The following is a 23,024-nucleotide window of genomic DNA, read 5'->3' as shown; positions in this document are numbered from 1 at the left end:
TTGTTTTATAATGTCATACTTGAGTTTGAACTGAGGGGTGTTCTATCACTGAGTACATCCCTGGCCCTTTTAATTTTTTAATTGGAGACAGGGTCTCTCTAAATTGCCTAGGCTTGCCTCAAATTTACAATCCTCCTGCCTCAGCCTCCCAAGCAGCTGGGATACAGGTGTGCTCCATCACGCAAGGTGTTTTTTTTTTCCCCCCAACAGTCTGTTTTGTTACCCAGGTTGGATTTCAACTCCAGGTCCTCCCACCTAGCTTCCTGAATAGCTGGAATTATAGTTGTGGGCCACTGCATCTGATCTACCATAACATTTTATTATACTTAAGCACATATTTAGTCTACCTCTCTGAATCCCTCTTATTTTTGTATACATTTCAAAGTAAACTCCATATCATTTGTCTGCCACTTGGAAGGTGATACACCTTAATCCCAGGATCTCTGTTACAGAGGTTAATGACCAAATGGGATATTTGAGAGAAAATTTCTACTTTAAGTAGGTGAAGTGGAACAGAACTGGCTTTCACACTTTTCTAGCATCCTAAGAAATACATTTCAGCTGGGTGTGGAGGCACATGCCTGTAATTCTAGCTAATCAGGAAGCTGAGGCAGGAGGACTGCAAACTCAAAGGCAGCCTGAGCAATTTCAACCCTGACTTAAATAAAAATACAAAGGGTTGGAGTTATAACTCAGTAGTAGAACACCACTGGTGTCATTCCCCAGTACCAGGGAGGAAAAAAAGAGAGATACAAGAAATATATTTCATATTCCTATTTCAATGTATGCCACATACCTGTTGAGGTAAATATTTCAAGGAAACAATATTTACCTTTTATATATGTGAAACAGGCTAATATTTCCTATGTTATCTCATTTTAACGGATGCTAGTCATGTTCCACTAACTTGATGACCCACCAATGGAGTAATTAACTATGTGAAAATCATTGTGCACATCGGTCTCCAAGATGATTTTTTCTTTCTTTCTTTCTTTTTTTAAAGAATCCTGTATCAGCCAGCTTGAAGGCTTAGGCTTAGCATCTGTGATTCCAGAAACTTGGGGGTTGGGGGATGCAGAGGCAGGAGGATCACAAGTTCCAGGTTAGCCTCAGCAAGTTAGGGAGGCCCTGAGAAATTCCCAGTAAAAAAAAAAAAAAAAAAAAAAAAAGAAAGAAAGAAATCTACTGCTAAGGTTTTCCTTATCTTCCCAAGTATCAGGAATCTGTTTTGAGTCTCAGCCACTATCATTTAGTATGCGTGGCATAATGGCATGTATAATTAACAGAAATAAAAACCCTAAGGCTTCTGGATGGATCCAGTTCAAATGCTCTTTAGGAGTAAGCTTACTATTTTGCTTGTTATTTTCAGAAACAGGAAGATAAAGATATGCACTCTTGGAGAGGTGGGAGGACTCACGCAGTCTCCTGTTAAATGCAGCTATTAATGCCTGCCATGGTTCTAACAAAATTGAAAATCAAACAAAAAAATGGATGTAAAAGCAGTTTGAAAGGTACGTTTTAGTTATACTATTTTGTGATTCCAGGAAGAAAGGAATGTTGTGATCAAGCTTTAGGATGGCAAATTTTGCTTTCATGGAACTGTTACATTAACCTCCTCAAACAACCAGAACTACGTTTCAGCGCCAGACTCCAGATACAAGGAGAATCCAGCTAACTCTGTTCCCAAGACGGGGCTTCTCTAGCTCTGCGCAAGCTCAAGAGCAGCCCCGCCTCTTCGCGGGTTGGGTCGAATCCAGAGGGCGGGGTGCGGGCCACGTGGGGTCCAGTGACGTCATCTCCAGGCGCCGAGGGTGACTGGACTTGCGGTGGGCTTCCAGGGCTCCGCCGCGCTGCCGGTTGTGTTAGCTGGATTCGGGAGGGCGGAAGTACAGCTGGGCTCGGCTCCGACCTCCGCGACGTGCTTTCTGCGGCTGCGCGGGCTCTCAGGACTCTTTGCTCCCGCGTATCTGCAGGACTGTGTGTCAGGCGGGCAGAGCCCGGTGCCGAGCGTCCTTACCGGTGCGGCAAGCCGGAGAAAAGCCGGCGCTTCGGGTAGGGAATGTGTGTATGTCCCATGGTGAGGGAATGCCTGGGGGAGGAGGGTTGGGACGGGGGCCGGTGGATGAGGTAAGAAGGGGTGAGTGTCTGGCGAGAGGAGTGCTCCTGGGCGGCGATGGCGGGTGAAGGTGTTCCTCCCGGCAGAGGTGGGGTTGGCGAGACACCGCTCCCGGCGCCCTTAGGCCGGCCTGTGCGGTCCCTGTTCGGGAGTTATGTCTGTTCTTTACTAAGGTAGGAAGCTTAGGCTCGGATCGCAGGCTCAAGAGTTTTGTTCAGGACCTGTATTTTTCGTGGAGCACTCTAAACCATAATTCACAGGATCGTTGGATTCTCTCCGAACTAGGTATTTCCTGCAGGCAATTTATCTTTTCATTGGCATTCCATAAGCCTAATTTTAGTAATAGGCAATTTTCGGTTGGTAAAGTAGTTATACTTCACTTGTTTTCAAATCATACCTGAACTTGAGGAACCTCGGAAACTGTATTGATTCTAGATTTTTCTGAGGGGTGAGGAAGCATAGCATGTCTTCAGAACCCAGAGACTTATGAAAAAAACAGATGAACTTCCAAGACCTTCCAGAATTCACCTGATAAATCCGAGCCTTGAGATTGAGTCCGTGAATCTGTACTGAATTATTTGAGAGTTTCTAGCAGGGTTGTTGTTTGAATTATGGATTTAAAAATAAGGGTGTTAGACTGTGGCAGTTGAGAGGAATTTTAGAATTTTACAACGAATTTAGATGTATACTTTGCTCTCTGAAGATATGCTAGTTAAAACTGGGGGAAAAGAGCAAAATGGGACGGTATGGATATGGGGTTTTAGTTATTCGCTGTACTGAGGATTGAGCCCAGGGTCTTTGCTCTTTGCCACTGGGCTGTGTCTCCAGTCCTTTTTATTTTTTGAAACAAATCTCTTAAGTTGCCCAGGCTGGCCTTGAATTTGGGATCACAGGTGTACCACCATGCCCTGGGTGGATGTGGGCTTTTAGAACAGTGTACACACATATCAAGTTGGGGTTTGATTTATTTCACAAATACAGAGTACTTGGTATTTATTTCACAAATACAGAGTACTTCACAAATACAGAGTACTTGATTTATTTCACAAATACAGAGGCTCTGGATGAAACAGTAAACAAAACAGTAAGAATCCCTGCCATTGTGAAATTCACTTTGGGAAAGATGTTGATACAAAATTAAAGTATGTGTCAGGTTGTGGGAAGTCCTAGAGAAAAGATAAATCAATGAAAGAAAGTGGGTAAGCTAGTGATATGGGTAGGTCCCAGTGGTGGCCATAGAAAGATATTATGGGAAAACCTAAAAGTGATAGAGATGTCATGTGGAAAAGTCATCAGAGCTACCACAGAGTCCTGAAGCTGGAGCATACCAAATGGTTTGGTTGGAAAAGAATGAGTAAGGGGGAAGGAATAGTAGATACACAGGTAGGTGAGGCAAGATTATATAGGGCCTGTGGGACTGTGTAAGAACTTCAATGTTTGAGAACTGAAATTCTTTATTTTTTTGATACCAGGGTTTGAACTCTGAGGTGCTTCAACACTGAGCCACATGCCCAGTCTATTTTTTTGTTGAGGCGGATTTTGAACTTGCAGTTCTTTTGTCTCTGCCTTCCCAGCCACTGGAATCACAGTTTTGTGTCACTACTCCCAGCAAGAACTTCAGTGTTTGAATGAGATAATTTTTGCTTTCCATCAGATGGGTTTGAGTAAGGAGAAAATTGACCTACCTTTTGTTTTAAAAGGGCCTGATTGCTGTGTTGCTTGTATGCAGCAAGTCAGAAATAACGAAAGCTGTTCTTAGTCCATTGCATTTATCCAGGTTAAATGCCAAGGTGACTTGGATCAGGGTGGTAATAGTAGAGGAGGTTGGAAATGACCAGATTCTGACTTATTTCTAAGCTAGAACTGTCAGATATGAAATAATGACTAAGGGTAACACAAAGATTTGTGGCCTGAGCAACTATAGAAGTACCACATAGTGAAATGGGAAGACCATAGATTAATGGGGGAAAGGAGGGACAAAGGTCTGAAATCATTTTCAGTTTTCTTTTTGAGTTGAATGAATGGTGATAATGGTAGTGTATAGAGGGAAAACTTTCTCAAATAAAGAAATTTGTGAAATTTATTTTTGAAATTTGCATAATTTAAAGTGAGTCCTGATTTAGAGAGAGTTTACCTAAATTTATGTCTTTTTCCCTGTCCTTTACCAAAAATTGCACAACCTGTTATGGGGTAAGAGATAGATAGGATAAACAAATATTGGTGTGCTTGGTGGTACATGCTATTAATGAAATAATGAGACCAGTGAATGCTCAGGGGAAGCCTTTCCTAGTTGCAGATATTAAGCTGACTCTTAAAAGTTTGATGAAGTTGTTCAGAAGGGGATTAAAGAGTTGGCCAAAAGAAGAGGGAAAGAATGTTCCAGCATAGAGGCCATAGAAACTTGAGGAAACCATGTACATAGTGGTTGGATGCACCATTTGAGTGGGAAACCGTTTGTATAAAAGTACATCATTTATTGAATGGTTACAATAAACTAAACACCTAGGCCCTGTGGAAATTAGAATTGACTTCATTTTACATATGAGTTTTAGGGAGGGTGGGTTTGTTGTTTGAGGACATAAAACTGGAAGGTGGAAGTCAAGGTTTAAACGCGTGTTAGTCTGATTTCAAAGCCCCTTTGCTAATTTACTGTGTCAGCATTTAAATGTTCTCTGTCTTTGTCCTTTTTCTCTCAATCATTTTTCACCAATAATTAATTCTTCCTTGAAAAGATATCACCAATTCACTCACCATTCTAGGTTAAACACTCTTTATGCCTTAGTTGTTGGCTAGCCACTAACTTGAAGCTCTCCTGAGCACTGTTAGTAGATAATCACTTTTACTTCATTATTATCAAATCTTGCAGGCTCTATGGCCTGGAGGATGAAATTGAGATCTTCATAATCTTCCATGTGGTGTGCTTCATGATGTAGTCTCAAGGAATAATAATAGTTTGCATTTCTTAGCACTTACTCTATGTTCATTACTATATCAGCTACCTTGTAGATTTTTTCTTAGAACTTTGTAACTTGGGTATTGTCAATTACATTTCATTGATAAAGGAAATGGAGAGTAGGGAAGTGACTTGCCTAAGATCATATGTGATATGTAAACACTAGTGTCAACTTTTATTATCTACTATTCTTTCTGACAAAAAAATTTCATAAAAAGTTGCCATGTGTATTGCTTTTTCCTACTTCCTGTCTTTATTGATGCTATTTTGCCCTGCTTAAAATACAGACAATTTTCTACTTAATATGTTTCAGCTAAGGACTTTTCAGCTTTATGATGGTGTTTCACTAGAAACTGTTCTTGGAAGTGTGAATGTTGTCGATTTTTTTTTTCTTTTCTGTGTTACCCGGTGTGATATCCTGCCTTGTAATGCCTGGCTGTAAGCTCTAGCTCCCAGTCAGCTATAGGATCACTAGGGTAGACAACCTATATTCAGCAGTATACTGTTTTGCTATACTGTGATTTGTAGTATGTTAGATGTTACAACCAACTTAAGATAAATCTAATTTGTGATGTGTGTATGGGGAATGTGTGTCCCCATCATAAGTTGAACAGCATCTGAATTTGTCTTCCTTTCTGTTCATATTCTTTTAAGTTCTATATACTTTAAAGTTCTTTGACCACTACAGGATACATTAGCATTTAACTCCCCTTCTTCATTATGAAAGCTTTCAAAAAGTAACATTTAATTATACCATAGACATATGGATGTTTTAGGGTTGGAAGGAATGTTGGCAATGAGGGTATGAAGGAAAATATGAGATTAAGAAATTTGGGTCTTGCTGCCAGTTTTGGCTCTCTCATTTATTTATTTCATTATTAATCAGTGTTTGGAATTAAACCCAAAGCCAAGTGTGTGTTAGGCAAGCACTCTACCACTGAACTATGTTTTTATATATATATATACACACACACACACACACACACATACACACACACACATATATGTATGTGTATACATGTATGTGTGTACACACACATATATATGTATGTATATGTGTATATATATGTGTGTGTGTGTGTGTGTGTATATATATATATATATATATATATATATATATATATATATGTAGTTGTAGATGGACACAATACCTTTATTTATTTATCTTTTTATATGGTGCTGAAGATTGAACCTAGGGCCTCACATGTGCCAGGCAAGTGCTCTACCACTGAACCCCAACCCCAACCCTGAGCTATGTTTTATTTTATCCAGGTTGGCTTTGAACTTGGGATCTTCTTGCCTCAGCCTCCTAAGTAGATAGGATTGCAGGCATGTGCTACCATACTTGGCTGATTGCCATTTATTAGCCACAAAGTTTTAGAAAAATAATTTAACTCTCCCTCTCAAATTCATCATTTGTGAAATGGGAATGTTTACAATCTATTACCTGACTTTTATTATCATTTATCTGACTTGCTTACATCATTTGTGGGGATGGTTCTGGTTGGTTCTGTAACATTCACTTTCTAACATTCAAATTTAGTAAATGTTTTTGGGCACATATTATAGTAGAGATACTACTCTAAGTATCAGGGGTAAATGAGTGAAATATGATCCTTTTCACTAAGGAAATGCATTACTGTCTATTGGAGGAGACATATACAAATAAATAACCTTTAATATAAGCTTATAACTGCTAAAATAGAGAAAAAGTAAAGATTCAGTGAAGAAAAGGAGAATTTTACCTGAGACATGCATAGAAGGAAGGTTATTTTGAGCTGGTCCTAAAGGATGTCTAAGTTGGAAGACAAAGTAGGAAGTCTGCTGTAGGGTAAAGGGAATATCATTGTGGACAAGGTATGGAAAGGACATGGAAATGCTTGGTATGTTGGCTAGATTTGGAAATTTATAATACCTTCTGAGCAAAGACTGAAGTTTTAAAAAGCTGTTGTTATTTCATATTCCCCAGCATATGCCATAAAGCTATGTATATCAATCATTTATTGGCTTTATCCTGAAGGCTATTAGCAGCGTTCAATGCATAATTATTAGCTATAGCTTTTCTTTTCCTCCTTTCTTTTTTGGTACTGGGGATTGACCCCAGTCCTTTTTATTTTTATCTTGAGACAAGGTTTTGCTAAGTTGCCGAGGGTCTTGCTTCTTGAGAGACTGGCCACAAACTTGAAATGCTCCTGCCTCAGTCTCCCAAGGCCCTGGGATTATAGGTATGTGCAACCATGCTGGGCTAGCTTTCCTTTCTAATTCCTGTTTGTTATATAATGCTTTTGATTATTCTTAGTTGTTAAAATCTTATATATTTTTATATTTTATATATATGTGTGTGTGTATATATATATATTATATTTATGTGTATATTTTATATATATATATATATATATATATATATATATATATATATATTTTTTTTTTTTTTTCCCCTTTCCAGTTCTGGAATTGAACCCAGGGCCTCAGGTATGGAAGCACCAGACCCTGTATCACTGATCTATATCCCCAGTGCCTCTTAAAGTCTTTAAATATTTTAGACTTTAATTGTGTGTCTCTGTGTGTGTGTATGTATGTGTGTGTGTGTAATGTAGTTCTTATCTAATGTGGTAAGTGCTGTTTTCCATATTACAGGTTGAAAAAATAGAAGTGACTTACTTGAGGTCACATTATAAATGGTAGGATGTTTTAGTCAGCTTTTGTGTTGCTGTGTCCAAAATACCTGAGAAGAACAACTTAGATGAGGAAAAGTTTATTTGGGGCTCATGGTTTCAGAGCCGACTTCATTGCTCTGGGCCTGAGAAGAGGTACCACATCATGGCAGAAGGGCCCAGCAGAGGAAAGCTGCTCAGCTCATGGGAGTGGGAGTAGGGGCAGGAGGGTCAGGAAACAGAGAGAGAGGGGGGTGGAAAAAGGACCAAAGAGAAGATGCACCTTTCCTGAGCATCCTCCCAGTGGCCCACTCCTCTAGCCCGCTGCATCTGCCTACAGTTTTCACTTAGTCCATTCAAACTAGGATTAGAATTGGGTCACAGCTCTCATAATCTAATCATTTAACTCTTAATATTCCTGCATTAACAAGAGCTTTTAGGGGACATCTTATGTCCAAACCATAACACAGAGCTAGGTTTTGAATCCAGGCTTTCTGATGTCCCATTTTTCATTTTCAGTCCCTAAACTATAGTGGTTATTCAGAGGGAAATTTTGTTTTTCTGCTTCTGGTTACAAAAAGATTGTTGAGCTCATCCTCTAATTTTTTTCATTTATCATCAAATTTTTTGTACATTTTTAGTTAACTATCCTAGAGACATACTTTCTTATTCATTGTAGATGATCATGTATTAATATTGAAAGATTAAGGTTTTATAGATTTGAGTCTGCATATTTTGAGGCAGTAAGTAGCCTTGTTTGCTGAGTTTGTTTTGCAAATTTGTATCATGTCTACCACATTACACTTTAAGCTGTCTTGGTTCATTTTTACCCTTGAGGTCATATAAGAAATATATATGTAACAAATAATGGTATGTGGGAAATACATTTCCAATTTTATTTTTCTCTGTATTTTTGTATCTAAAACCCAACTATAGAACTTTGGTAAACTGTTGGAACATAAGACTAAAACACAAGTCTGTTGAGATTTTCTCCCTTTCTTGTAATTTTTGGAGAGAGACTCTCAGAAACAGAAGAAAACATTATCATTTCTTTTTACTGTTCTGACAAATGAAAGAGAGTCATAGATGAGAATGACATGGAAAGAAACAACAGAATTGTTAAGTGTTCAGGCACCCTAGACTGGAGAGAAGGAAGCCATATTGACATGAATAATATTTTGGTTATGGCTCAAATGGTGTCCTGGAATCAGGTTATTATTTCTTGAGAAGGCCAGTGCCTGAGGAGAAAGAAAGAACCTGAAGAGATGCCTTTACTTAAGTTATCATTCCCTCTAAGTTTGAGTTGTCTTAAATTATATTTTCTACCTGTTTTTTAGAAGAAAAGAGCATCACATTATTGATAATGACTTTTGAACTTTAAAATTGTAATTAAATTGAGTAGGGAATATAGTTCAGTGTATAGTGCTTGCCTATTGTGCACAAGGCCCTGGGTTCAATCTCCAGCATTGCAAAACACAAAAGAAAAACAAAAATTAAAATTCAGTCTTTTAGTAAAGAAATGTTGCCTTATATTGTTGTTCTCCTTGTGAACAGGCGGGGAATATCAGTTGTAGCTGTTTATTGGCTGTTATCATGGTTGTGGAAACCACTGTTTACTTCCTTTTATCTAATTCAATTTTAGATTTACTTATTTGCCATAATCTAGATTTCATTAATTCCTACCACTTGTAAATTTCTTTTAAAAGAGTAAATTATTAATGTAGTCAGGTAGTAGTGAGGTTTTTCCTATATTCAGTAAATTATTTTTGTGTGATTTGTAAAATTGGAAAATTTCTGATTATGGAAATTCAATATTTGAATTTAAAACTGATCACTGTAGAACTACATGAAATTTACATATATGTATCATTTGCTTAAAATAGGTACTTGTGGACATATTTTAGTAATAGTTAAAATACTGATATGCTGAAAAGAATACTGGATTTAAAATTTTTTTTTTAAATTTTTTTTTGGTACTGGGGGTTGAATCCAAGGGAGCTTTACTGTGGAGCTACATCCCGAGTCCTTTTTATTTTTTATTCTGAGACAGGGTCTTGCTAAGTTTCTGAAGCTGACCTTGAATTTGTAATCCTTCTGCTTCTGCCTCCCAAGTTACTGGGATTACAGGTGTGCCCCACCATACCAGGGCAGAATCATTTTAAGTACCAGAGTTCTTACTTGATATAACTGTTACCTGGAATTTTTATTTTGGGCAGGTTTTTTTCTGTCTTTTTTAGTTATTTGTCTGTAGGTGATATTGCATTCAACTGACCCCCAACTTTTCTAACTAATTAACTTGTGGTTGTCTTAACACAGTTGGCATTGGTCTTGAATAGCATAGTATTAATATTAATTGATATTTGTTCATATATAATTTTTTTTGCAGTGCTGGGATTGCATATGTTTATTTAGAAGTTTTTCACAGGATACATTATGATAAATTGTGAATTGTCTATGAAAGATGGGAGGAAGATAGGAAATTTTATTTGAATAAGTATATTGAATATTGGTATCCAGGTGCCACCTATTGAGTTACTCTGAGTGTTTATTATCAACTGTATTATTTCAGTGTTTATTCATGCAGTGTATTATGGTGTTGGTTAATTGTGGAATATTACCACTGATGGACACTAGGATATTACAGAGATCGTAAATCATTCCCTTCTACCATACTAGAATATTTCCAGGTTTAATGCTATATTTGTGGTATAGGAAGTATTCTGAGCTCAGAATAGAACTAACTACTATTTCACTGGGGCAGAGGATTGTGAGTTTGGTGAGGATAGGATTTGAATAGGTGAGCATACTAGGCTAGGGGAATGGTAGGACACAGAGCAAGATGTTTAGGGGGCTACTTTTGCTAGAGAGCTTATAAAAGGAAGTATAGTAAATAAAACTGGAGATAGTTCTGGGACCAGATAGCGGGTCAGATGAAATTTAGAATGGGGAATAAGTTTATATGCAGATTTTTTTTCCAAGATGAGGAAGTATTTTTTTCAGGAAGAATGATAGAATGATAGTATCTGGAGTAGGAGAGGTTAAATATATTGCATAGGGCAGGTGTAATTGTGAGAATGAGCCTATGGAGTTGGTTATCAGGAATCATAGGGCATAGGTGAAAAGTCCTCTTTAGGTAAACAATAAGACTTTCTGGGCTTGAAATGATGATGTGAGTATAACTTTCATGTTGACTCTGGTTCATTATTGGAATATATAATGAACATTACTTGCACGTGATTTCTTTTTCCTTGGGGGGAAAAATTGAACCCAGGGACACTCAACCACTGAGCCACATCCCCACTCCTGTTTTGTATTTTATTTAGAGACAGGGTCTCAATGAGTTGCTTATCACCTATTCTTGCTGAGGCTGACTTTGAACTCAGAATCTTCCTGCATCAGCCTCCTGAGCCACTAGGATTACAAGTGTTTGCCACCATGCCCAGCTCACACGAATTTTGAATTGGTTACTTCTGTGAATCTTTTTTTTTTTTAAAAAATATTTATTTAGTTGTAGATGAACATACAGTATCTTTATTTATTTTTATGTGGTGCCTCACTTTACCACTGAGCTACAGCCCCAGCCCCTCTGTGAATCTTTTAAATAAACAATACCACTCATTTAGAATTTATTGTACTTATTGTTTACATTCATTCTAAAGAATGCTGACCTCACTTTAAAAAAAAAAAATTATGAAAAGGAGATGGACTCTTGTCATGTTGCTCAGGCTGACCCCAAACTCCTAGACTTGAGCAACCCTTCTGTCTCAGCCTCCTGTACTAGCCTCCTGAGTTGCTGGGATTATAGGCTTGTGCCACTGTGTCCAGCTCAGTCATGCAGGGTTTTTTTTTGCATGAATATTTTTTGGGGCATGCGTTTTTTCTATTATTTTGTAGCACGTTCATGTGTTCTCCCAAGGATCTGACTAATGCTATTCATTTTATTTTCAGTTTGGCTTTGGTTGAATAAAGAATTTAGCCTATATGTACTGCTTTAACCACTGGAAGAATGACAGATGACAAAGATGTGCTCCGAGATGTGTGGTTTGGACGAATTCCCACTTGCTTCACTCTGTATCAAGATGAGATAACTGAAAGGGAAGCAGAACCATACTATGTAAGTATGTTGACGGTAGCAAATGGAATAGTTAACTTTGTTCATTTTTGTAAATAAAGTTTTAAGAACCTGGAGGCTGTCATCTAACATTTTATATAAAACTAATCCATATTTTGCAAAAAAAAGTTAGAAAACAAAGATAAGCAAAAAGAAGGAAATACAAAATCACTTTTAATTCTGTCACCCAGAGTATAAAACCACTGTTGATACAATGTGACGCCTTCTTGACTTTCTTTTCTTGTTTGTGACTTATGACAGTGGAATCATATTAGGAGTGTAGCTCAGTGGTTCAATTCCTAGCATCATATACATACAGACTTTTTTCTCTCATATATATATGTGTATCTATTTATATCATAGTGGGATCATAAACTATGCTATTTTTAGTAGGAAACTATTGAAATAATAGGTTCAGATTGGATTCTTTGTGTTATATGTTCACTAAGCTAGTATATGTTAAGCTAACATATACTTATTTAATAAAATATTGGGGCTGATAATGTAGCAAAACAGAGGGTGTGTGTTCAGCATGCATGAAGCCTTGGTTCAATCTCCATCATTCTTCCTGCAAAATATATATATGGAATATCAGTTGTCGCATACAGAATTGTAGATTTGGGTTAATGGATTACTTGTTTTAAAAATGAGTTTCATACTGGGTATGGTGATGCATACCTGTAAGCTCAATGACTTGGGAGGCTGAGGCAAGGGGATCCCAGGTTTGATGCCAGCCTGAGCAATTTAGCAAGACCTGTCTTAAATTTGTTTTAAAAAAAATTGTTTTTAAAGGGTTGGGAACATAGCTCAGGTGATGGATGTAGCTTAGTAGTAGTGTTTCTTGTACCTCAAAATTCTGTGGTATGTGCTGGTAGTCCTAGTTACTTAGGACCCTGAGGTTTGAGGGTCATGAGTTCATGGGTGGCCTAGGCAACATGATGATACCCCATCTTAACAACAACAACAACAACAAAACAACCAAATAAAACCCCCATGAATTTCAAGTATCTTCTGATTTTAGTGTGAACTTTTTTCTTTCTTGTCTTTGTATAGTAACAGACAACTTATGTGTCTGTCAATTAGAGATAATATCCTGCCTATTTAATAAAGAGTCACAAATAAGCAGATTTCAATTGTTCTGGTTTTTTTCTTTTTGGGCCTCAGGTACATATATTGTTATTTTTTACTTGGAGAAGATATGGAAAAGAGGAAATATACGTGGGGTGATCAGTTTTTCTTCTGTTTCACTTGAATGAAGCTTGCCCTGTGCTTATTCCCTTGCCTATCTGAGAGGCAGCACTACTCCTCACCCTACTCTAGCTACTCAGATTGCTGGAAGAAACTCCTTATGGAGACTGGTCAGTTACTTTTTGGGTGTAGGAACATGCCTCTCTGCATTCTCAGCATCTGGTATGGGATGTGTAAATGGCAGGTACTTATGTTTAAAACCTCCCCAGACTCTGAGATTCTGGTTGAAATCTTCTTTTTGAATTTTCTTACTAGAAATGATGTTTTCAAAAAAGGTAGGTAATCTTGTTGCTGGCATACATATATTTAAGTAATGTTAACTTTGGAAATCTCAACAGTTTTGTGTCTTTAGCAAAACTTATAACTAAATGTGGTTATAATTTATTTGTAGAAAAAATTTCCTTTATTAGATTTTTTTTTTTTAACATTTTCTATTTCTCCTGAAGAAAGAGGGTCCCTAGTTTAGGATTTGACAAAAGCCAAATCCCTCAGTTGGGATTATATTCTTTAATATTTAATATTTTTATTTTTTGAGGCATGGTCTCACTGAATTGTGCAGGTATCCTTGAACTTGCAATCCTTCTGCCTCAACCTCCCAAGGTTCTGGGATTGCAGCTGTGTGCCACCATGCCTGGCCCATTAGTCCTTTTACCTTTCTGTAGTTAACTGTGCCTGTTCTTTTCTACTGTGACAATTTTTCTGAGCTCTGATGCCATTCTTTTTATTTAACTTGTTATCTCACTGTCTATGATAGGCCTCTATTCAGCCACTAAATGTGCAAAACCTGTCTGCATTCACGTGAACTTTTTTTCTCATTCTCTTTGTGTCTGTTGTGTTGCCTCCCACCCCCAACCCCCAAACCCCTACCCCCTGGCCTCTGCTGGGAATATTGAACCCAGGACTTCATGCCTGCTACTACATAAGTGCTTACTACTGAGCCATGTCACTGGTCTTTTTTCCTAGGATGCTGTCTCCTACCTTCTCAGGAAACTGAGGTGTCTCATATTCTTCACCTTTGCTTTTTATTTTTCTTCCAACTTCTTATCCATTTGTTTCATCACAGTATTCATATTGGCATAAATTCTTCCTGTCCTAAAATAACAATGTCTGTGACCCTCCCTTCCTCTCAACTTCTTGCTGTCCCTTTACAGGTAGGCTTCTTGAAAAGATTATTTATACTCATTGTCTCCTTCCTACCACTTAGTTCACTGTAATCACATTTTGATACTATTGCAACAAAAACGTTTTTACCAAAGTCAATAATGATTTTCTTTTTCTACCCAACATGGAGTTTTTTTTGAATTTACATTTGTTTATCTTTAAATAGTATTTGATATTGTTGTTAGTTATTTTCTCAACCTTGTGAAACTGTCTTTCTTGGTCTTTAGTGTTCCTGGTTTTTCTTTAGCCTTTACTTTTTCACTTGTTCCTTAATGTTGATACATATTAGGGTTCTGTCTTCTCTTTTTTCACTACTTTTCTCATTTAAAGCTCTTGTTCATTTTTATGTCTTTGTCAAGCATTTGTATTTTTTATACCCCACCTATTTTTGTTTTTTATTTTTATTTTTATTTTTATTTTTTTTGTGTGTGGGGATACTGGGGGTTCAACCGAGGGGAACTTTCCTGCTGAGCTACATCCCCAGTCCTTTTTGTTTTGAGACAGGGTCTCACTGAGTTGCTGAGGGTCTTGCTAAATTGCTGAGGCTGGTTTCCTGACTTACTAGGATTATAAATGCACTACCATGTCTGGACAACTCCTCTGGACCTATGTATACAAAATGTTGAGAGATCCTTACTTATGCCGCAGTCTGGCTGGGCACAATTTGCGAGCCACTTATCAAGCAGAAAGGAACTTTATTTTTAGAACACACACTCCACACCACAGAGCTCCTCAGGAAACCCCTCAGAGCCCAACTGCCACCACCGGCTTCCCACAAGCCTCTCAACCTCCCTCCCTCCTCCTGTTCTTGAGGCCGATTGGCTGAGTCGCATGGGCGGAGCCAAAAACGTCCCCCAATGAGCAGCTCCGTGGTCTGAAAGGGCGGGGAAACAGCCCAATGAGCATCACCGCAGAGGAGCCAATCAGTTGGCAGCTAGAAGTTTGCTGGGGCCGCTGTGAGCCAATCATCAGCTGGCAGCTGGAAGTTTGCTGGGGCCCCTTCTGCTGTGGCTCTCAACATCTCCCCCTCTCTGTTTAAACAACAAGCATGTGGCTTAGGGACCGTGCCTGCCTTAGGTTGTCCAATAGTACATATGGTCCTTACCATTCATCAGATGAGCTGACCTCAAGGCGTCAGCCTCCTGTCTTAGGTTGGTACCATTGCAATTGGATCTTACCCGTCATTGACTGCTGGTCCAGCATACAGTCACACCTGTGGATAGGTCTTTGTACCAGTGTGGGGGGGGTGAGGTTCTTTGCCTCTCCTCTGTTGGCCCCCAAAGTTTAGTTGAACGACCATGACAAGCAGAAGGGAGGAAGATACACCAAGCCAATTGATGGCTCCTTTTGGAAAAATTGTACCACCGATGACACCATCAGCAAAAATACCCCAACACTACCACAAGTCACTGCACCAACAGATAGTTCACAATGCATACAAGTGATACATAGTCCAGGCAAGTTTTGCAAGCAGTTCAGTGATGGCTATTGCAGAAGCTATAGATTGGTTTTATCTTTGTCTTCACTGGCACTGGGATGAAGATAGGAATTCTGGCAATAATGGCTAAAGAAAAAATTATGTAAATTCCAGAAGGCACTAAAAGAAAACAATTTTCTTAACAATTTACATTATCTTGAACAGAATTATTAAATATAATGAAAAGGAAAGGTGAAAGTAAACAAACAGATCTGTTAACCTCCTTTTTTGTTCACATATTAAAACAATCCTCAACAGCAGTTTACCCAATTTAAATTAAACCATTTAAATCACGTGAATAAAAAAAAATATTTGGATCCATTTTTTCATGAGCGCTCATCATATATGATATATGGACATACGTACATACAAACATACAACATAAAATACAAGTGTGTACACATAATACGTACAACACATAACATAATAGTAGAGGCCTTATAACTTTTTACAGGTGAAATCTCCATTGCAATGTTTAAAAACTCTGTAATCAAAAAATAGAACTGATCAGCAAAACATTAACCTAGGTCTGTGTGAGCTCAAAAAACAAAATAGAACTTCATGATGTGGGAAAGGGTAATAATAAAATAGATATTGAAAAAAGCATCCTGGTTCTGTCAAAGATGCAAGGATAGCCAAACTGGAGTTTTGGATATCAGCTGTTATGGATTCGAGCCAAATCATCTTCTTTTTGGTCTGTAGAAATCGCTTTAGTTAATCTCTCTGGAATCCAAATCGGCTGCTGTTCTCCCTGTGGAAACACACAAATAGACCCCCGACTCCAGACAGTTACTGGAGTAAAATTCCTCATTGGCAACCTTCCATAACAAATATTGTCCTCCATTTAGCACAGATTTACACATACTAGCCCAATCTGCTGGCGTCATGTCCAAGTTGGTAATGGATTCGACCATGTTTACAGTGAAGGGTGCTTGAGGACCATAGGTTGTTACAGCCTCTTTTAGCTGCTTCACTGTTTTGAAATCTAGAGCACAGTGAATTCGTTGCCCTCCTGCCTGCTCAAATACAGGGCATGGTAATCTTTGAGGTCCTTTCTCAGGATCCCATCTATCAACTACAGGGGCTGGGGGCCTCCCAGCATATGGAGGTGGCACTGTTGGTTGGACACTTAACGCCCTCTGGTGATAGAAAGGTGTTAGTAGCAGTCTCCTGTTGTAACTTTTCCCCTGATGGCTTTTTTTGCTCTAAACTTTCTTCCTCTGACTAGCTCGAGAGACTTTCTCTTTTACTTGAATCTTTTCCTCTAACTTGAGAGACCTTCTCTTTTACTTGAATCTTTTCCTCTGTCTGACTAGCTTGAGAGATCTTCTCTTTTACTTGAATCTTTTCCTCTAAATTGAGAGACCTTCTCTTTTACTTAAATCAATATGTCTTCTCCTTCCTCTACCATTGTCTGAACTGAAGGTTTTGGACTAAGCAAACAAGATACCATCGTCCACAATGGCAATGTGCCAACTGGCAGAGTCCCTGGGATTTTCTTTTTTATTCTTTTTAAATCTTCACCATGATGGTTCCATTGTGATATATTTAACAACTCCTCCTTAAAAAGCCATGGGCTACATTTTTGTATTGTATCAACGTATGCCCTGACTACTCTTGATTTTACTGGAGTGCCTCCTTCCTCTAACAATTTACTTAACACTCTTTCGGTTTGTTTTTTACTAATTTCTGATCCTATATTTCTACTATAACTATAATACAACCCAACAAGATAATGCCAAACAAAACCAAAACAGAATGAAACAAAAATGGAACAACAAAAAATCATTATGACAGCCTTTCTATCCTCCTGAAATGTCCATCCATCCTTTCTCCCTATCTGTTCCTCAGATGTGAACGGTTTTTCTTCTGTCCCACCCATCTCCTGGGACAGGCAACTTAAAACAAAAGAAGAATCTTAAAATGGCTACCCATCCTCTCGCCCTGCTCTCAGGGGTGAGCAGTTTACCTTATCACGTACCCTCAGTCGTTCCCCGTGTGGCCCACCAAATGCCGCAGTCTGGCTGGGCACAATTCACGAGCCACTTATCAAGCAGAAAGAAACTTTATTTTTAGAACACACACGCCAGACCACAGAGCTCCTCAGGAAACCCCTCAGAGCCCAGCTGCCACCACCGGCTTCCCACAAGCCTCTCAACCTCCCTCCCTCCTCCTGCTCTTGAGGCCGATTGGCTGAGTTGCATGGGCGGAGCCAAAAACGTCCCCCAATGAGCAGCTCCGTGGTCTGAAAGGGCGGGGAAACAGCCCAATGAGCATCACCACAGAGGAGCCAATCAGCTGGCAGCTGGAAGTTTGCTGGGGCTCCTTCAGCTGTGGCTCTCAACATACTTAGATATGTTTAAGGAACCCAAAGTGTGTTTGAAACTGAATTCATCATCTTTATCCCTGGAGCACCCAGTCATCTGCCATGATTCCCTTCATATTTTGGCAAGTAGTCTTATCATTCATCTAATTATTCTTACCAGAAACCTGGTGAGATTTCATGAAAGGATTCATCCTTTCATGGTTCTTCTCTGATATCCCTTATAGTTTGGTCAGTAACTTAGTATCTTCCAAACTTATATGATTTTCTTCATCCTCACAGCTATAGCTTAGTTCAAGCACCACTTAAAATGGGTGGATTGTGTAGCAGTGACTAGCAGTGACCAGTTTCCCTGCTTTAGTCTTTCCTTCTTCATTTTCTAGGCTCTAGTTGGAGTGATCTTTTTAAAATATGGATCTTGTCTTATAAATTATTCATTGAAAGCTCTTAAAGGCTTTATATCATCTCTCATATCCTTAGTATAGTTTACAAGGTTCTCCATAATCTGGCCTCTTTCTTCTAATATACTATTCTGTTCCAACTCTCTACATTTCTGTCATATTCAAGTTCTTAAACACTCGAATGTGCCCATCTTTGTTTCTGCATTCACTCCATGCCTTTTGTCTTGCAGTGTCCTTTATCTGCAAAGAGCAGAAGTATCTTCTACCCATATACACACTCATGCATCCATATCTACCTTTGTTTCATTCCTATTTGTCTTTTATTCTTGCCTTAAAATATGCTCCTTGTCAAGCTTCCTGAGTCCCTAAGTTGGGTTAAAGTCCTTTACTGTTTGCTGTCGTGACATTCTTTATTTCTTAATTGCATTCATCTCTTGTAATTTTATATTTAGTATGTTTTCCTTTTTTAGCCTGTATACTCCAGAAGGACTTTCTCACTAGTGCCTTTTCTGTATTGCCTAGTATGATATTTATACACATTGGAGTAGGATAGAATTTTGGTATATTTTACTTCTGTTATTATCATAGATAAGTCTTAAGTTTGGTAACTGAAAATTGTTTAAATAGAATAGAACTTAATGTATTGGAGGCTGAGGCAGGATGATCACCAGTTCAAGGTTAGTCTTTTTTAAGACTGTCTCAAAAAATTAAAAAACAACAACAAACCAGCAGAAGCTAGGGATGTAGCTTAATGGTAATGTGCCCCTGGATTTGATTCCTCTGTCCCCCAAAAAGTCTTGGCTACCCTTTCCAGATATATAAATATTCCATACAACTGTATAAAACAAGCATTTATTCCTTTTAAATTATATAGACAAAAATGAATTAGTGTTAAAATCATTGAGTATTTTATACCAGTGCTAAGTGAGGAATAAGACATAGTACATTCCATGGTAGTTAATAATTTCCTCAGATGTGATTAATCCTTTTCAAATTAAAGGAACCTAAAAAACCTTCGAAGATGTGCTAAGTGAAATAAACCACCAAAAAAAAAAAAAAAAAAGAGAAATACTGTATAATTCCACTTTTATGACATACTTAGAGTAGTTATATTCAAAGAGAAATAAAGTAGAATCGTAGTAGTTACCAGGAACTGTGGGAAGGAGGATTGGGGAGTTATTGTTTAATGCTCAACTTCCTTTTGGAATAATGAAAAGCAAAGTTTTAGAGATGGATGTGATGATTGCACAATGTACTTTATGCTACTGAATTATTCACTTAAAAATTGTAAGATAATAAGTTTTATGGTAGATGTATTTTACCACATTAAGGAACTTGAAATAAGCAAATGAGACATCACCTAAGCAAAACAAGAGAGGATTTTTTTTTTTCTTTTTTTAAGTTATTGTTGCTTGGGATCAAATCCAGGACCTTGAGCAAGCCAGGCAAGATCTCTACCACTGAGCTACACTCCTAGCCCAACTATGAGTCTGGAGATCCAAGGCAGGATGATGTAGTTCCTTTTCTTTTTCTTTGCTTTTTTGTATGTAAATATTTTCTAGATAAATTGTATCTGTGTGTATAATAGGTAGTCATTCTTAAGAGTTCTTTCTTAGTGTTGCTGTGGATATTTATGTTAGTTATAGATTATCCCCACAGGTGAATGTGGATCAGAAGATTGCAACTTTATTTTACTATGAGTTTTCCCCTAAAAATGGGTATTGTTTTTAATTATTAGTTTTGGTTCTTTGTTCTACTTGCCCTTTGGTAACTCTGATTCCTTTAGAAAATACTTATTGTAGGTACTAGTTAGTGCAGTGGAAATGCAACATTGAATAAAACAAACAAAAATCCCTTTCTTACTCTTTTTTCCTTATTGGAATCCTTTGTGAATTCTTGAGCAACCTTGAACCTTAGGAATATAATATAACACTCAGCAAAGTCTCTTTAGTCATAATATGTCTTCCATCTTATCATCTTCAATGGGTTAATATTATTTTCTGTGGAATATATTATTACTATAGTTCTGGAATCTTATTAGGCTAATTGAATATACTCCTTATTTTAAAATAAATCTAATTTACTGTGATGTTTTGATTTTTTTTTTTTTTGAGAGAGATTGCTACAACACATCTGTATTAATTCTGTCATTTCCAAAGACTCCAATGAATCTTGTCTGCTATTTATTTAATAGCATATTCTCTTGGCAAGTTATTTATGTAAAACAGAAGTGATAATACTCCTTTTAAAAAATATCTAGTGTTTTTCCTTATATATACTATTTTCTATTTTTTTCTTCACTGATCCATCATTCCAACCCCCATGCTGGTGATTGAAATCTGGGCCTCATGAATGCTAGAGAAGTGCTGTACCACCGAGCTACATCCCCAGACCATTGGTTATTTCTTTATAAAGGATGCATTTTGATGAATCTGTAATACTATCCAACAGCACGTTTGTAGTATTCAATGCTTTCCATTCTGTACTAGAGCATACCAACTATCTCCTTCCTACATTACTGCACACTGTACCTCCTAGGACCACTGTCATGGTCTCCTACCTAATTAAAGCCTGTTATCTTGAGTTTCAAGGATTAAATGTCAATTGCTTCAATAAGAATATTTCTTTGTATATACTTGCCAACCCATTAGTTCTACTTTTTGTATTGATCAAAAGATATCACCTTGGTAGCCATTATGAAAGATGGGACACAGACTCCTAAAAGCATCTGAGTAACAACACGATTTTAGCAGCAAAAGAAGGCAGATTAGTAAAGCATGAAATAGTTAAGAGTGTTGCAAAAGAGGAAAAGCATGTTGTTGTTTTTTTTTTTTTTGCCATCCTCCTCCCCTTTTTTTATATCTATTTGTGTTTTTTTTTTTTTTTTTTTTTTTAAATCATAACCAGTTTTCATGGTTTCTTCCTGGATCCTGTTCCTGGTGGAAAACAGATTTTCTTAAAACTATTCTATTTAAGGCTTTTTCCAACATTCTTTCTGAAATATTTTTTTCCAGTGCTGGGGATTAAACCCGGGGGTAATCTATCACTGTCCTACACCCTCAGCCCATTTTATTTTTTGAGACAGATTCTTGCTAAGTTGCTCAGATTTGCCTTCAGCTTTCAATCCTCCTGCTTCAGCTTCCTGAATAGCTGGGATGACGGGCTATTGTGAAGTCCTGGTTGATAAGTCAAAGCATACTTTAGGACTGAGTTGATTATCTTTTCAGAATTGTTTAATTAACTAAGGTGAATCATTTTAATTTTTAAGTCAAATTTGACAGAACTATTAAATATCCTAAATAGTATATCTAATTGCATTATATTTTTATGTGTTACAGAAAGATTGTAGATAGATTTGCATTCATAATTATAGGAATATATGTGATAAGCTATACTTAAAAGTAATGATGCCATAAAAAATAATCAAACATCTTAACCTAGCCTTTAATTTTCCATAAAAACCAGTAGGTTTTATGTGAGATATTCAAAATAATGAAAAGCATAGAATCTAGCTGTTTTTCCTAAATATTAAAAAACTATTGTTTTTAAATATGTATTAAGTAAATATGGTTTTACAAATTTTCATTTCAGTTGCTTTTGCCAAGAGTAAGTTATTTGACGTTGGTAACTGACAAGGTGAAAAAGCACTTTCAGAAGGTTATGAGACAAGAAGACATTAGTGAGATATGGTTTGAATATGAAGGCACACCCCTGAAATGGTGAGTGAATTTTTCTGCGTTATTAAGCATTAAGTATATGGTAACTTTAAGAAGGTATAGTGCCCTGAAATGGTTGTAAAAAATAGTTCTCTAAAGAAAGAAGTACTATCCTAGATCATAAGTGATCATAAGTGAAGTTTAAACCATTGTTATAAGACTATTGTGTTAAATATTTTTGCCTTTTGTTTGGATGCATGGATGACTGGACAGTTTCATCTATGTTTAATATATTATTATATGTTAATATATTTGATTAAGTGTAGGTTTTTTTAAATATTTTTTTAAATTGTAGATGGACACAATATCTTTGTTTTATTTATTTATTTTTTATGTGGTGCTGAGGATGGAACCCAGTGCCTCACACATGCAAGGCAAGCATTCAACCACTGAGCTATAACCTTAACCCAGGTAGAGTTTTTTTTGTTGTTGTTGTTTGGGGTTGTTTTGCAGACATAAAATTTCCCTATAAACAAATCATCTCTCTGAAATAATTCAATTTTGTTTCTGTCTCCAAACTCTTTTTAACGGTTTTTATATACATATGATTAGTTAAGTGACATTTTTCAAACTGACTGCCAAATTTAGGTGACATTGTACCATAAGCACATCTTTGTGAGGCTTAGAGTATTTGAAATGTATTTAGTTCCTTCTAATGTAAAAATAATTTTGATATTATGTCATTTTCATGAAAGGTATTGAAAATAAATTTTAAAATCAGGCTTATCTGTGTGCTCCTAATTTTTTTGTACTTTTATCAGGGGTTTTCTTCATGTTACTTTCAAAACTATTAATGAGCTGGATGGGATGATAAATTGCTGTTATCCCAGTGAGTGGGGAAGGTGAGGCAGGAGAATTGCAAGT

The 23,024-nt window shown here is 37.3% G+C and overlaps 1 protein-coding gene across 3 annotated transcripts in view; it reads left to right on the top strand.

Moving 5' to 3' along the window:
* Positions 1–1,785: 1,785 nt before the first annotated feature.
* ATG5 (autophagy related 5) overlaps positions 1,786–23,024 on the top strand; it is a 143,937-nt gene continuing 122,698 nt past the window's right edge. The window contains exons 1-4 of one of the 3 annotated variants that reach the window (XM_081294737.1): positions 1,786–2,052; positions 7,516–7,541; positions 11,672–11,837; positions 22,036–22,163. In XM_081294737.1, coding sequence (XP_081150863.1) covers positions 11,730–11,837; positions 22,036–22,163 — 236 coding nt within the window. In that variant the 5' untranslated portion in view covers positions 1,786–2,052; positions 7,516–7,541; positions 11,672–11,729. Of the gene's footprint in view, positions 2,053–7,515; positions 7,542–11,671; positions 11,838–22,035; positions 22,164–23,024 lie in introns of those variants that run through there. The other 2 variants (XM_081294736.1, XM_081294738.1) reach the window with 2 other exon arrangements.

The sequence above is a fragment of the Spermophilus citellus genome (assembly GCF_964194105.1).
Source record: "Spermophilus citellus genome assembly, chromosome: 5".
NCBI classification, from domain to species: domain Eukaryota; kingdom Metazoa; phylum Chordata; class Mammalia; order Rodentia; family Sciuridae; genus Spermophilus; species Spermophilus citellus.
Note: the sequence above shows the minus strand (reverse complement) of the source record. Positions and strands in the feature narration are given on the sequence as shown.